General features: G+C 45.5%; 1 protein-coding gene across 2 annotated transcripts in view; it reads left to right on the plus strand.

The window, feature by feature from the left end:
- The first annotated feature begins 13,662 nt into the window (after window positions 1-13,662).
- Csmd1 (CUB and Sushi multiple domains 1) overlaps window positions 13,663-15,602 on the plus strand; it is a 1,600,162-nt gene continuing 1,598,222 nt past the window's right edge. Inside the window, exon 1 of one of the 2 annotated variants that reach the window (XM_039094737.2) lies at window positions 13,663-14,399. In XM_039094737.2, the coding sequence (XP_038950665.1) occupies window positions 14,315-14,399 (85 nt within the window). In that variant the 5' untranslated portion in view covers window positions 13,663-14,314. The remainder of the gene's footprint in view (window positions 14,400-15,602) is intronic. The other variant, NM_001037327.2, reaches the window with a different exon arrangement.

Genomic DNA, 15,602 nt, shown 5'->3' on the forward strand with positions numbered 1-15,602 from the left:
TTTTTTCAGCTTTTCAGAGCACCTGGGCTTTGGAACACTTACTTTCTTTATGGGGAAACAAAAGCAAAAAACAAACAGAAGCCCTCTTATTAGGATATAAAACTCATCTTTGGGGTAGTAGCACCCCCACTTCAGATGTCTTTCACCACATGCAAACACCTAAATTGGATTCATAACTTCTAAAACCATAATTTAAACTAATCTTTTCTCCAATATAGATTAACTAGCCTCAAATGGTCAGTTCCAACAGAGTAAGGGATAGAGTAAGTGAAAAAGGATTTCATAGAATCAGTGTGTAATCAGGGAATATCTGCAAAGTAAGAGCCCAAACTCTACTCATTCACCTTCCCAGACATGCAGACATATATAAGGTCATGCACACCCAGGCCCACACATGCACATCTGTGACATCTTTCTTCACAGCCTCATTCCAATCTTTAGTATTAGTACTCTCGTCTGTCTCTACTTTCAAATCTTATACTTACATGTCCCATCATTCTCCACACAGCTAACATCCATCAATGTCTAAGACACAGTGGTCTGACCTGCTCTGTGCTTGTGCCCCTCATAAAGAACAAGTCTCACCCTCTCCATCAAAAGTCCCTTGCTTTGGTAAGAGGCAAAAAAGAAATTTCAGGAATGGAACCACATGTGTACACATCTGCTTCTCAAATATGGAGTTTCACTTTCAACAATCATCATGGTACAGCATATTGGGTTTTGTGAATTCACAGGTAGGAGCAGAGTTCTGCATAAATCCCCAGTTCCTGGCTAGAATGATTTTTGGGACCTCCTTTGAACAGAGGTCAGAGTGTATATGAGACAAAACATGGGGGCACTGTAGAGTTCAATGCGTGGAGTTTGATAAATCACACTTTCAAAGGAGTGTGAATGTGGCTGAGGGAGTAACAGCAGAATCCAGGGATACAGTCAGGACAGTGGAGTATGGCAATATAGTCTGAATGCTCTTTCCCAAGGATGGCAAGGGGGCATGATATCCAGAGAATATCTTTAGGTAATTTCATATAATGGTATGCCAGTCTAAGCAGCAATATACACTTAAATTAAGTGTTTTTCAGACCAGACTAAAGAGTACCAAAAATTGTAAATGTCATTTAAATTTTTTATCTGAATACAATCTCCTAGATTTTTACCTAGCTTTTACTTTAAAATTGTGTGTGTGTGTTTGTGTGTGTGTGTGTGTGTGTGTGTGTGTGCGCGCGCGCGCGCGCACGCGCATGCATATGTGTCTGAAAGATAGCAATGATTTTTGAGCATTTGTTTGTAATTAGTTCAAAACTCTGATAAGTTCCTTGGAAATTAGCTACTTGTTAGGGAGATATGGGCATAATGCATTTCACAGTTGAGCAAAACTGGAAATGCCAAAGACAAAGAAACTTTTCAATTGCAAGCAGTACATTGACCCCTTTTTTACTGGGAAGAAGGGAGAAAAGGCCTGGAGATGGGCCAGTCTTAGAAGTGATATCAGCAGAGTTCCATAGCACAGAAGTGATGTTGTTTATAATTCCCATATCCAAGAATTAAACCAACCACCAATGGGTCATTTGGGTCATCCCAAAGAGAAGCTGTGTACTATCATTCCTAAAGAGGATCTGAGGTCACAGAGCTGCTGATCAAAGATCTAACCCCAAGAAGTTCCTAGATTCCTAGATGCCTATCTTAGTTTGGGTTTTATTGCAGTAAAGAGATACCATAACCATGGCAACTGTTATCAAGGGAAACCTTTACCTGGGGCTGCACACAGTTTCAGAGGTTTATTCCATGATCACCGTGGTGGCAAACATGGCAGTGGGCAGGTCAATATGATACTAGAGGACGAGCATCTTCATCCACAGACAGCTGGAAGAGATAGCTGCAAGAGCCACACGGGGCTGTGGCTTAAGCATATGAGACCTCCAAGCCTGCCCCCAGTAACCAGTTCCTCCAACAAGGCCACACCTTCTAATAGTATCATACACTATGGGCCAGACATTCAAACCCATGAGTCCTTGGGAACCATTCCTATTCAAACCATGGCAATACCTGCAACATAAACAAACCTCCAAATGGAAGAGATTTCTGAGCATGGTTACAGACGGCTGCAGATGCTCATCCTCAGTTGCTTTGGGCTTGACCTGACTGAGTGGCATAAGAATGACGAGAGGGTAGCCAGCCAGACTCACACAACAGACGAGCTGGGATCCTGTAAGTTGTCCTTGATCTTCTGGATTAGCACCTAATATACAACAAACCCAAACCCTTAGAGATATGACTGTTTATAGCACAGAGGGAGGGTTTGCTGGTCTTGGTAGAAAGTCTTTATAGGGGAGCAACTTTGGGCCATAAAACTTGGGAGAAAGAAACTGAAGTTGCTGACTTTTGCACAAAATGGTCACTCATTCCAAAACACCAGTACTTGCAGATGCTATTACCATTTTTGATCTGATAAGACAAAGTCTTTGACGTCCCTTTGAGACTCACCCACATGAAGAAAACTACTATACCCATGGGTTTAATCACTGGGGTCTTTGAAATGGCCATATCCCTGTCAGAAAACACACCTTTATTTTGACTTAATTCTAATGTTTATGGCTAATATTTTCCCATATCAACTCAAGGTTTTCTTAGCCCTTCCAAGACGAAGACAGAACAGTGAACACAGGTCTGTATCAAGTGTAAAACCAACAGTTTCCCAGTGTCAGCTGGAGTCCCCCAATTCCTTCCATACACAAATGAACACCTCTCAGTGATCAGAGTCACCCATCCTGGAAAACTTACCACCTAGCAGAGGCTACGACAGCCTATGTTCTGTGAGCACAGGATTTCTTCTAACATTGATAAAACTAAGGATGTCAAACATCAGACTCTCAGGACTACACTTTCCTAGTAGGATATTCTAGGTGGAGAATTACTTCCTCGTAACAGTGATGGAAATTCAGTCACTTTGACACTGAGAGCTAGACGTCACCGGGCTCCAGAATTGTGATAAAGGACATTCTTGCCCTGGCAGGCAAAAGGGATCAAATCAACACGCTGTATGAGTTGAGGTGAAAAGCAGTAATTCTCTTCGATGCTGTCTCAGGTCCTTCCCTTTGCAACAGTGCTGGCTGCTATTCACAAACTTCCCCATGTTTCATTTTTCTAAACAAACATGAAGCATTTCCCAAGACAATGAGACGAGCATCATTTCTGCCTTTTTTTTTCTTTCCCTAAATAAAGCATCTGACAGGATGGTTTAACATTTTGGGGAATGTGGTCTATCTCCTTGAAGAGGGAGTTGCAGAGACACACTAAAGCCTGCCTGCCGTTTGGCCACCCACTCCATCACCAGGAATTGCTCACAAACATTAAAACTCCTTGATTTATAATATTTAAATGTTCCACTCTATTTGTCGGGAAGGTTTTGTTAAATGATTAGGATTCTTGGAGTCTTGTAGGAATGTGATTTATTGTGCCGTTTGCAGGTTTTTCTCTCAATTATTTAGGCATTGTAACAAACCAATCATGACTTTTTGAAATCTTCTCATTTCAAGGCTGACTCTGACAAGAACAAATGCGCAGATCTACACAGAGCTGCAGCCTTAGACAGGAGGGACCTACACGTCGCTACAGAGTGTGGCTTTGAAAGGGAAATCTATCCTTCCAGCCTCAATTCCTTGTGTATAAATTACTATTCTTTAACTCTGGTGTGTGATCGGGTTTCTGTTTCTTCAACTGATCCCACAGGCTGTTTGATTGATGAATAAATGAGGCTTCTTCAGACGAGAGGTATGGAACCTGTGGAGTTAGCAATGGTAGCTGAATCTGTCAGAACCTGTGCCCTATCATACTATGAGCATGTGTATCAGGTAGGTGTGTAGCACGGGCTAGAGGCTCATGGAAAAGAAGCTGAAAACAGGGGTCACCTAATTTATGACAAGCTGCTTTTGTAGGAACTAGTCCAGGACAGTGAGACTTGACTTAGCTTAATCTCTTAAGGAAGACATTAATCTGTTCATAATGGTTGAGATGCTCCATGATTCAATGATCTTATCAGAGTCCATCTCCTAATACAGTGGCCTTGAGACATTAAGCCTGGACATGAATTATGACAGACACAAAACACATCCAAGTCATAACCCAAGGTTTTCTGGAGGGCAAGATGAGGGTCACAGGTACATATTCAAAATTCTTGTGTAGAGAAAGATGCTGGGGAAGGTATAAAAACAGTGGTAATAACTCACATGGTCATCTAAGCAAGGTAGAAACTTGAAGGCAAGCCTTCTTGCTATTCCACACAGCAGTACCGCAGACTAGAGGCACCCCCACCCCAAGAAAATACAGCAGGAACCATGTAGGAAATGGTGTTTAATGGCTCACAGCCTGGCTTATACAGTGCTAGCCTTCTTATACAGTTCAGAGCCATCTGCCAAGGGAATAGGATGCCCACAGTGGGCTATGCATACTTAATTAGCAATCTACTTGTGGGTAAGGTGAGGATTTTGTACTCACTAGTATTTTTGGAGTCTTCCTTTAGGCTTTCAGCTTGGCTAAGATGCTAATAATATGTATAGTATTTTGCCAACAAGAAACAGTTGTCAAGGTACCTTGTTAGTGTGGACACCTGTCTACAATGATCTAGAATTCCACATCTATGATGTCAAATGCATGGCAATAACTTATAAATCTCTATTAATGAAATTTGACCATATAAATAATAATAGCTAATACTAGTATAATGATTTTAATTTTAAACCAGTATTTCCACTGCTGTTCTGTTTGGCTTTAAGTATCTAATTAACAGAACCCAGACTTATTTGGGGAAAAAAAAAACTAAAGTGAGAAATTGTGTAGATCAGATTGTCTTGTATCTGTGGGAGATTGCCTTGACTGCTAATTGATATAAGTGGGCTTGGCATACTGAGGGTAGCTCCATTCCCTAGGCAGGTGCTCCTGAACTATAGAAGAAAGCCAGCTAAGCATAAAACAGTCTATGTGTCATCACACAGCCTCCTCCATGATTGCTTTGGTACATTCTTTATTGCGAAGTAAGTTCCATGAGGATATTAATGAATTAATACATTGACATAAAATGGTATTACAGAATATATGCTGTCCTTGGGCTCCAGAAGCTTAGTTCCAGACTTGGTTATTCAAATTTCATCCCTTCGCCTCCACCTCTCCTATCCTGCCCACCAGGGGTTAGAACAGCTTGCTGAGGCCAACAGGCATGAGCCATTAATCCAGCAGACTGGCTCAAAATCAAAGGCACCCTGCCTGTGGAGCTGAGTTCAAGCACTGGGGCTTCAACACTGGAAGAGAACTGACTCTTAAAAGATGCTCTCTGACTTACGCGTACACAACATGACATACACGCACGCATAAATATAACACATCCCTCAAAAAGTGGGTGCATTTCCTATATCCACTGTCTACTGAGAGCCCTGTAGAAATACAAAAGCAAAGTGGATTGGAAAGACACGGTGGGATCGATACTGCTGTGGTTGTATGGAATGTGAGAGTTTGTCAACTCCTTATGGTGTGCAGAGATTTTTTGCTTTTTTGTTTTAAGGTAATTGACATCATAATTGTATTCATTTCTGGGGCACGTTATTACAACCACAGTATGTAATGATCAAATCAAGGTAACTATCATTTGCATCTCCTCAAATGTTATTAATTACCCGTATTGCAAAGCTTCAAATGCTCCCGTGGTTGTTTTGAAATGCCTGATTAATAATAGACAATAGTCACTTGCCACACTGTAAACATTAGCATCATTTCATCTGCTAACCGCACCGTGGGCCTCATTCCCATCCCCACTTCATCCCCGTGACGACAACAAGACTCCCGGCTAGTCTCAGGGGATTTCCAATAAACTCTCACCTTACATGGAACCAATAAGTTTAGTGTCCGCGGGTGAGAGGAAATTTGCAGCACTTGATCCTCTGCCTGTTCTATTTCAGCGCAGACACAGTGTCCCCCTTCTCCATCCTGAGGCTGTACATGGTAGGGTGGTTGAAAAGCATTCCATTTTGCCTTTGAACCACATGTCTTCCTCGCTCAGTCGTCTGAGAATGGACACATTGCTGAATCCGTATTTTGTGCTTCTGTGAATGCCACACCAATAAACGTGGACGTTAATTATATATATATATATATATATATATATATATATATATATATATATATGACTCATTTCATTTGAATTTCTACACAGGAGTGGGGCGGAGAGGTCATAGGGTAGGTGCATTTGTAATGTTCTGAGGACCCTCCACACTGTTTTCTACAATGGCTGTGTTTATTTACCCTCCCAGCAATAGTGCGGAGAATTCACTGTTTCTGCATCTTTGGTGCCTTTGGTCCTTTCCAGGCATTTTAAAAGTTCTCCATGAGGTTTTAGTATATTATTCATTCATTCATTTATTCCTTTAGAAGTGGGGTACACCTGCCTGTTATGGAAGATGAGAATAGATCAGATGACAACATGTAGGAATCAGTTCTCTGTGCCCTCCCTGAGGATTCCTTGGATCAAAGTCATGTCATCAAGCTTGTGAGCACATGCCTTTACCCACTGAGCCATCCCAGTGGCCCGCCTCTGGGTTTTCTGACAGGAAGCATTTTAGTGAAGGTCAGTTGATGCTCACTGTGGCTGTAGCCTACATCCCTCCCTGTGGTTTTTCCTGGCATTGACAATTTTATGGGCTTGCTGGTCATCACCACGAACAATGGCTTCGATACAGAGCTCCCATGGCCTTATTGACATGAGTTGGAGGGCTAGGGCTGTCATTCAGTGGTAGAACGTTTTCATCGTGTGCAAAAGGCACTAGGGTTGAGCCTTGCCACTGCAAAAACAAATAATACGTATCAATGTTAAAATATTGGGTGCAATGTGAATTGCTGTGACACATAGAGAAGGAAGGTTGGGACTGAGCCCTAGAGATTCTTATGTCCTGATCATGTATCATAGTGTATATTTAGATTTTGGCTCCTCCCCCATTTCTGGCATAGTGCAACTTGAGTGGACCTCTCCTCTGTCAGAGTTCACAGGCCTCTGTTCTAGCTTGGAACCTTTTTTTTTTTTTCAGTGATCTTTATCATCTGATAGAATTCTCTGGGCAGATATCCCTCCACATCTATTCACTTGCCTCTCCTCCTTGCCTGGAATGCCTTTTCATGTTTTAAGCTGATATTAGATCTCATCTTTCTCTGCAGGCTCATTCAAAGTCTTGAAATATCAGAGACACTTCAGTGGTCTCCCCGGAGGCAGCAGGGTGGAATGAAAAAGGCCTAGACATAGGCTTCTGCTTCCCCGGTCTTTAGGGTAATTATTGACAAGACCTAAAAACCCTCTGGTTGACCTTTCGGGATCTCAGGTTCTGCACATGCTCATTCCTGATCTATGTGGTAATAGATATGGTAGTGTGGTTTAACTAAGTGCACCGACGCCACGTCTCAGGATGTCAGTGTCGGGTTGCTCATGCTGCTGCTGCTGGTAGCAATCACATGCTATTTTGGCACCGCCTGAAGCACCGCTCCACATGTGGAAGGAATAGTCCAAGAATCGACAAGCTTGCAGTACTTCAAAAGATGATAACTTGCCTTTTTTGAAGAGGACTTTTTTACAATAGGAAAGATTTTTGCATAGACAATTTCAGCAAACATCTGAAAACCTCTTATTTCAATCAATAAGGAAAGAATGACAGTCCTTCAAGTGGGGGGTGCAGAATGCATTTAAATTCAGAGGCAACACAGGAAAGATGGAAAGAAAGAAAGCTAAGTCTGTATTTGTATTTCTAGCCCAATTCAAACCCAGAATTTTCCCATACATCTTAATTAATTCTCCCGACAATCAAATGAGTTAAGAAAGTAGATAGACTTTCTAGGGACTAGGCAGTTCATTTTGTATAATATATACTACACACACACACACACACACACACACACACACACACACACACACACACACACACACACCCCTGTTGGGAAATGGGAAAATTGACCCATTAATTGAGGTTAGTGAGGACTCATATGTTTCTGTACAAAGATTTCTCAATCTATGGTATAGAGAAAGCAGGTAGATATAGACAGGGAGGAAAGGTAGTTTTATATCAGTGAAACTGTAAGAGATCCTGGTCTTGGATGACCCCCTTTGGATGAACACCTACCCTAGGATGTTCTCTTTGTGAATACCTACAGAAGCAAGAGTAGTAGTGGTGTCCACAGGAAATTTGGTGTACCAGATGCTCCCAGTGTCACTGTGAAAAGCCATCAGAGGCAGAAACCCATTTTTGAGGGAAAGCATGATTGCCCTGTGTGCCATTTTAAAGCTGAAAGAAAACACTTTAGTTAGACATTTCCTCAACATTAGGAAACTACTAGGGGTGGACAACCACCTCTCAAAAGGGGAAATCGGTGATGTCTATATTTTCTCCTGATAGCAGGATTCAAGGGACAGGGGAGCTAGATAGTCATTCTTAATTTGTCACCTCCCCGCAGTTCGCTGATAGTTTTTTAATGAACTAAATGAAATAACTCAGAGTCACTTATTCAAGTTCAGTGGTAAGGCTGGTGCAGTCAACAGTATTCCTATACTGCAAAAGAGGATGTGGTGTGTGTGTGTGTGTGTGTGTGTGTGTGTGTGTGTGTGTGTGTGTGTGAGAGAGAGAGAGAGAGAGAGAGAGAGAGAGAGAGAGAAAGAGGGAGTGCGTTGTGTGCAATATGCATGCTGATCTTGACTCTTTCTCTGAGTAAAATTAATTGTTCATATGTATATATTTTCATCATACAATGTCCCTCCTATGGAGAACTCGCTGAAGCTACACAATAAACGGCTGCTAATAAATACATTCAGGGTCAGGTGAGGAACAGGAAAGTGGTGAAACTTGGAATATGAAGGAAATAAGAATTTGAGAAGTAGCCTGCACATTAGCCAGAACCCCGTATGACGGTCACATGCATGACAACAGAGTCACTGAAGGGAGAATGGCTCTTCCTAAAGCTAGAGAATTGCTTTTAGCATAGCCCTTTTGACATTCAAATCTGTTGGAATGTAGACAGTGGAAGTCTCTGGAAAGTTAATGGTCACTTGTCAACTGTGAGCCTTAATGCTGAGCCAGCACATATGTGAGCTTTCCAGACAGTATTTGTTCTGCAAGGACATCTGGTTCCCCCTTGCTATCTCTCTGTCTGACATGAAGCAGCGGCCTGGGCTGGTGAATGTGTATGGTGACTCCATGCTGGGCAGTCTTGTTGAAGGAGAGCATTACTAATACGCAGGCAGAGTGGCCAGACGCCTAGCTGCAGAGGAACTCTCAAGATGGCTTCTATTCCATGGGTCTCAGGAAATGGCTAGGAGGCTGCCTTGCAAGCTGAACTTAAAAGTCAGAGCAAAGGAATCTTCACTTTCTCATCGGGGTGTCAGCTGGATTCACCTTGTGACAACTTTGGAGATAACAACTGATGTTTTTTTGTCTCCCCAGTTCCAGTTTAAAATCCTAAAATATGAGCTGGTGCAGGTGGAATGCTCTTTCCCCGTCTTCTCTTTCTTCCCTTTCAATGGTGGGAAAGGGAAACACCCATCTGTGAAGCTTTACTATGTGTCTGATGTCTCAATATTGTGTGATTCTTTCCACATGTCTGTCAGGAAGATCTCATTACATACATTGCAGATACGGAAGCACACTTAGATAACATTTGTTTGTGTGCTCGCTTGCTGAGAAGAAAAGATAAATGTATGGATCAAAGCAGATTCTTTTGACTCCAAGGTCAATCTCTGATACCAGTATTTGTCAAATCGTGACTTCTGATGTACCCATGTCACCTTGAACTTCTTAGACATGTCAAATTTTAGGCGTGATTTGAGAAAAACTGCATCAGATACTTTGGGGTTGAAGCCAGCCACATGCACTTCAATAATACAGATGACCAAGTGTTTTAGTTAGGGTTTTACTACTGTGAACAGACACCGTGATTAAGGCAACTCTTATAAGGACAACAATTAATTGGGGCTGGCTTTCAGGTTCAGAGGTTCAGTCCATTATCATCAAGGTGGGATCATAGCAGCATCCAGGCAGGCATGGTGCAGGAGGAACTGAGACTTCTATATCTCCATCTGAAGGCTTCTAGGAGAAGTCTGGCTTCCAGGCAACTCAGACAAGATTCTTAAAGCTTACACTCATAGTGACACACCCACACCAACAAGGCTACCCCTACTCTAATAAGGCCACACTTCAGAATATTGCCACTCCCTGGGCCAAGCATACACAAAGTATCACATCGATTTAAGTTATCCTTCTGCACAGAGATGCCCATGTTTCCTGGAGCGCCCTTTCAGGCAAGCTACCTTATGATGAAAGAGGAGGACTCACTATTCTCTCATTCTTTGCAATGAACCATTTGTAGTGAGTATCCACCATCCTGAAGGCATGCACACGAAGAGAATTTAAAATATTGCTTTATTAGAAAGAAATGGCAAAGGCTTGGCAGGTAACTATGAGTAAGAGACTCAAGAGAGCTTGTCATTGTACTTGCTCAGATGTCAACACCTTCTTTCAATGGTGACCTAGGTATTGATATATTGTAGAGGTTGTGTCAGGGTCACTTACAAAGAATCGTGATCTGATATCACTATCAGAGCACTCTATAACCCTGCAACATTACGCTTTCCCCTTAGGAGGTGTCATTTAGGCGTACTCTGCAAAGGTCTTCCAAGACTAGTAGGTGACCAGAGCATCAACTGTATGTGTACTAAGCTCTGCTATGGGGGAGAGGGATTTACATGTGTACAAACATCCAAGTCGAGTTCAGCTTCTGGCTTTTGTAAGAGGTGGCTTCCGACGGGTAGCCGGATTTCTTAAAGAAAGAAGTCCCCCTCAATGTTTCCATGGCTATCCATCTTTCAAATACAGCATCAAAGAAGCCAAACAAAGTCATATTTAGCCATCCTAGCAACAAGATGTATTCTCTAAGACGTTCATATCCGTACAGCCCTTCAGCTAATTAGTATTCTCATTTGTACATTGTGAAAAGCAAGCTATATTTATCTCAAGCATCATGTTTCTGTCCTATCCTTAGGTGATTCCATCTCACGGGCGCTCTTCATCTCCTGAGTGTTTATGTTGTCATCCTTCATGTGATGATGCCAGGCCTTAGGGACATCTCCATCTTTCCAGCAAGGCAGGGGCCTCTTAGCGCTTTCTCGATGTACTCCTCAGGGCCAGTCTGGATGCCAGCATCATTTCTAGAGCAGCTTATCCAGGCTCTGGAGGCTGAAGAGTGCTGTGCAGAGACTGAGAAAGGCATCCCCACCCATGCAGCTGTACAAACCTTCCAGTCACTGCAGAGAGGACCCACAGCCCTTCTAGGGGTGAAACCTCACTGTCACTTACTGAGATGATATTGTGACAATTCTAACGTAGGGCCATTCCTTGATCTGAGGGAAAATCATGCCCTCACAACAAATCAGAGGCCAAAAGAGAAGAGAGGCTCTAGGATGCTAAAAATGCCCTTCATCCGTGGCCTGGTGATAAGGAGCATTCAGGCGTACTCTGCAAAGGTCTTCCAAGACAGTAAGTGACCAGAGCAGATGAAAAAGAGATGGGACTAAAAGATGCTAGCGGGAAAAGCTGAGCACTAGATGGCAGCAGAGACCCACGGTTTTCTTCTGGGCCTAGAATCTTCTGAGATCCTGGATGGGGGAGATTCCCAATATCCCTCCGAAGGAGCCATTCTTCCTGGGCAGTCTTTCCCTTGTTCACAGACTCACAATCAAGTTGCATTCTGACAAGGTCATTCTAACTTCCAGACCCAGGATCTTTCTTCCCTTCTAATCTGAAACGACTGTCATTTGTTTAGACTGTCGTTGCTCTATGATTTTACTCAAATGGATAAATTTGCAACGAAAGCATCAAAAAAAAAAACCGTTTTTTAATTATTGCTGTTTCGAGACAAGGCCTCCCTGTGAAGCTTTGGCTAGCCTGAAACTCTTTGTAGACCAGGCTAGCCTTGAACTTGAGGTGATGCCCTGTCTGTCTCCTGAGTGCTGCCACTACAGGTCTGCATCACCATGGATCTGAGAGGGAAAGGGTCTTTAAGCATGTTGCTATGAAGGAGACACTCAATCTTGAGTTGGCATATTGCCACCATTCTGTGCAAAGGTGTTTGACATCTCGAGACACTGAACATTCTTGATTCAGGCCCTAATAACTTGAATCCATCTGGGAGTCCCAGCACAAGGTAGTGAGATTTGGAAATGGTTTTTAATGGCAGAAATCCTTCTTAGTGACATGAGTCATTAGGAGTGGCATTCAGAAGACAGGACACCGTTTTTCATGGGGGACTTCAGCTGTGTTGCTCCTGGAGAGATCAATGTGTCCAGAGTAGGAGCAGGGGATGAACTATTGGATCTCCTAATGGGTCTTGAAAGATTTTGTTGTTGTTGTTGCTGCTGCTGTTGCTGTTCACTTGCTGGAGTGTAAATGACACCTGGGGGATGACTTTAAAAAAAATCACACTAGAGGTGGCCCCTTCCACTCTCTTTCACACTGAAGGGCACAGGGAGTCATCCTCAATCTACGTTTTAGAGAGATACCCTGGAATTTTCTCCCCTAGGGATAAAAACAATGAGAAGACACAAAACAACAAAAATGAAAAGTTCAGATCAGTTCCAAGAGAGCACCTGCTGAAGAGAACTCCAAGGGAAGGAGTAAGGGCTAGGGTTGCTCTGAGAGGGTAAGACACATCTTTGGAGTCACTCTCATGCCCTCAGGTGGTCTATGGGCTACAGGGAGCAAGAAGGCTCTAGAGCCCTAAACTTGAAGTGGGCACACCTTGACTCAGTCGCTGACAGTGACAGGGAGATGATGCAGCCACCAGCCTGCCTCCCTAATACCATGCTCACTCCTTGGTGTGAACAGCACACAGTCGTCATGGGATGGATGCTCCCATGGTGGGTGGAGGCATGAGATATCCGTGTCCCCTTCACTCCAATCCTCTAGAACTCCCTAATCCTTTCTGATTAAGAATGGAGCATCTGTGAACTCTAGCCTTCACCTGGTTTGGACTTTTCAATTAACCTCCAGCCCTTTAGCAGTTTCCTCTGTGTGCACTCCCTGGCTGTGGTAGATCTGCTTGTAGCCAGTTCCTCCTGGCTCCTCCTGATCCCTCTTTGAGGGATCAGGGGGACCCCTTCTTGAATGCTGGATTTGATTTTGGGATTCACTAGACTTTTGCCAATTCTTCTGCTCTCATAACCAGAACGGTAGCAGCCTGGTAGTTCAGATTCATTTTGGTTCCCACATAGAGCTGGGCTTGGAATGAGGGTAAAGTAACCCTAACAGGACTAAACATGGACAGGGAAGAGAACTGTCAGCAGCTCATCTCAATTGCAGGCAGTCACCTTTTCAGAGATAATGTACAGTATCTTTTAAAAGCACCTTTTTGCTCCCAGTTTCAGTCAGAGCTGGGCCCATTCTCTCCCCCACCTGCATTTCTTTCAGAACTTAGGCAAGGGAAGTCCTGGTCAGTAGAGAAAGAGCTCCCAGGATGGAGGCCAGACTCTGCCTGCCCCCACAGAGCCCTCAGGCTCGCTTGCCTGGTCGATTGTATGGTTTCTTCCCGGTGCGCGGCGTGGGCTTCTCCCACTTGAGCGCCCAACAAGTCTCCGTGCTCCAGCCTGCGCGCAGCCGCGCCAGAGGCTGAACGCAGCGCTGCAGGAGCACTAGCAGGGGCCTGAAAGCTCGAGGCCGGGCTGAGTCCCGAACTGTGCGGTGCCAACCTCCTCCTTCCCCTCTCGGTGGGTAGGATGGTTGAGTCCAGCCGCCGCGGCAGCGGCTCCTTGCGCCTCTAGCAGCCTGTCTTCAGCGCTCGCTCCCCGCCTTCCTCCCGCTCCAGCCCCGCTCCCCCCCCCCGCGCCCCTCCCGCACCTCCCACTCGCTGGCTCTCTCTCCAGCTGCCTCCGCTCCAGGTTGCTCCCGGCTGCGCGCGCTCCTCTCCGCGCCTCGCCCCCTCCCGCAGCCTCGCCGCCTTGGTGCCTTCCTGCCCGGCTCGGCCGGCGCTCGTCCCCGGCCCCGGCAGCCCCGGGGCTGCGCTCACTCTGAGCATCTTCAGCCCCGCAGTGGCTCGGACCCGATGCTACGGGAGCGGAGCAAGCCGGGCGCGCAGAGCTGCGGGAGGCGTCGTATGCGCGGCCGGGCTGGGGACCCGGAGCTCTTGCCAGCTCGCCTTGCCCTTTGGTGATTACCGGGCTGTGTTTAGAGCCCGGTCGTTCCTCGGAGGAGACCGGCGCATCGGAGAGGAGCCATCCGTGTCGTGTGCGTGTGGAATATCTGCAGACATGACTGCGTGGAGGAAATTCAAGTCGCTGCTCCTGCCTCTGGTGCTGGCGGTTCTGTGCGCGGGGCTCCTCACTGCAGCTAAGGGTAAGACAGGCTAACACGGTACCGGGGAGACGGCCGAACCCTCGGAGGCCCGGTTTGCGAACCCGAGTGTCTGATCTGAAAACCGTAAGGGACCAAGCAGCAGACACGGGCCGGGTGGCTGTCCACCAGCGACGTTAGGGAACGCAGCGCCCGATACCGAGCTTCCATCGCGTTCTTCCCACCCCTCATCTGCCCCCGCCCCACCCCCGCCCTTCCTTCCCCCTCACTTGGGCTCAAACGACATTTCTCTCTGTGCTGTGTGCTGTGGGTTGTCAAGGGGAAGAGAACCCGGCACGAGTTGGGCAGAGAACTGCGCCTTGGCTCCTGGTGCTTGGTGGGCTTGGCGGGTCGCAGGCTGGGGTAGTTCCCACGACTTCTCCCCGGACCAGGCGCACCTGGGATACATACTGAGCACCGTCAGCCTGGCAAGTTCAAGCTCTCCGGGGCTCCTGTGCCATCAGGGAGAGCTAGCTGAGTGGTGTTCCCACAGCCTTACACCTCCTCACACCCAATTCCTCTGCTTTCCCTCCAAGGTACTCCAACTAGCTGTCTCTGTGAGGTCGCCCCCTCTTTCCTTCCCTGGACTTTGCTTTCTGCAAGTTGTAATGTCTGGCAAGGTGGACGAAGCCAGCGGGGAGTTCTGGCCGGGTTTCTGTATCAGCTCAATTCTCTGTGGGTGCAGCGGCAACCCCTGTCTAAGTCTGATCAACCAAAGGAGAAGGGTCTCTCTGAATGGTTCCTGGAGCTTTTGGCTCAGTGAATTAGGATCTCTCCTTGAAAGGAGTTAGGGGATGGTTTCTCCTAAGTCTCTCCAAGCTGCAACCTTCCGGAGGGATGGCAACAGCTCATGTGTTGTGCGCTAGGTCTAGGTTTATTCTGTGGGAAGAAGGGAGGGAAGGAGGGAGGGAGGGAGGGAGGGAGGGAGGGAGGGAGGGAGGGAGAGAGAGAGAGAGAGAGAGAGAGAGAGAGAGAGAGAGAGAGAGAGAGAATATGAGAATTGATTGATTTTCACATTGGCAAATACCTGTTCCCATTTCTTCACTCTCTGATGCTTCTGGGGCTTCGGTGTTAGTTTCCTTCCTCACACTCCTGGGCAAACCTGTATCTGTATCTTTATAGACAGATTGCTTTTCTTTTTAAAGGATGGAACCAAGTCTTACGACTTTTCTCGCCTTTTGACTCATTTGTTCCCTCTTTCCTCAC

This window comes from Rattus norvegicus, chromosome 16 (genome assembly GCF_036323735.1).
Source record: "Rattus norvegicus strain BN/NHsdMcwi chromosome 16, GRCr8, whole genome shotgun sequence".
Classification (NCBI taxonomy): domain Eukaryota; kingdom Metazoa; phylum Chordata; class Mammalia; order Rodentia; family Muridae; genus Rattus; species Rattus norvegicus.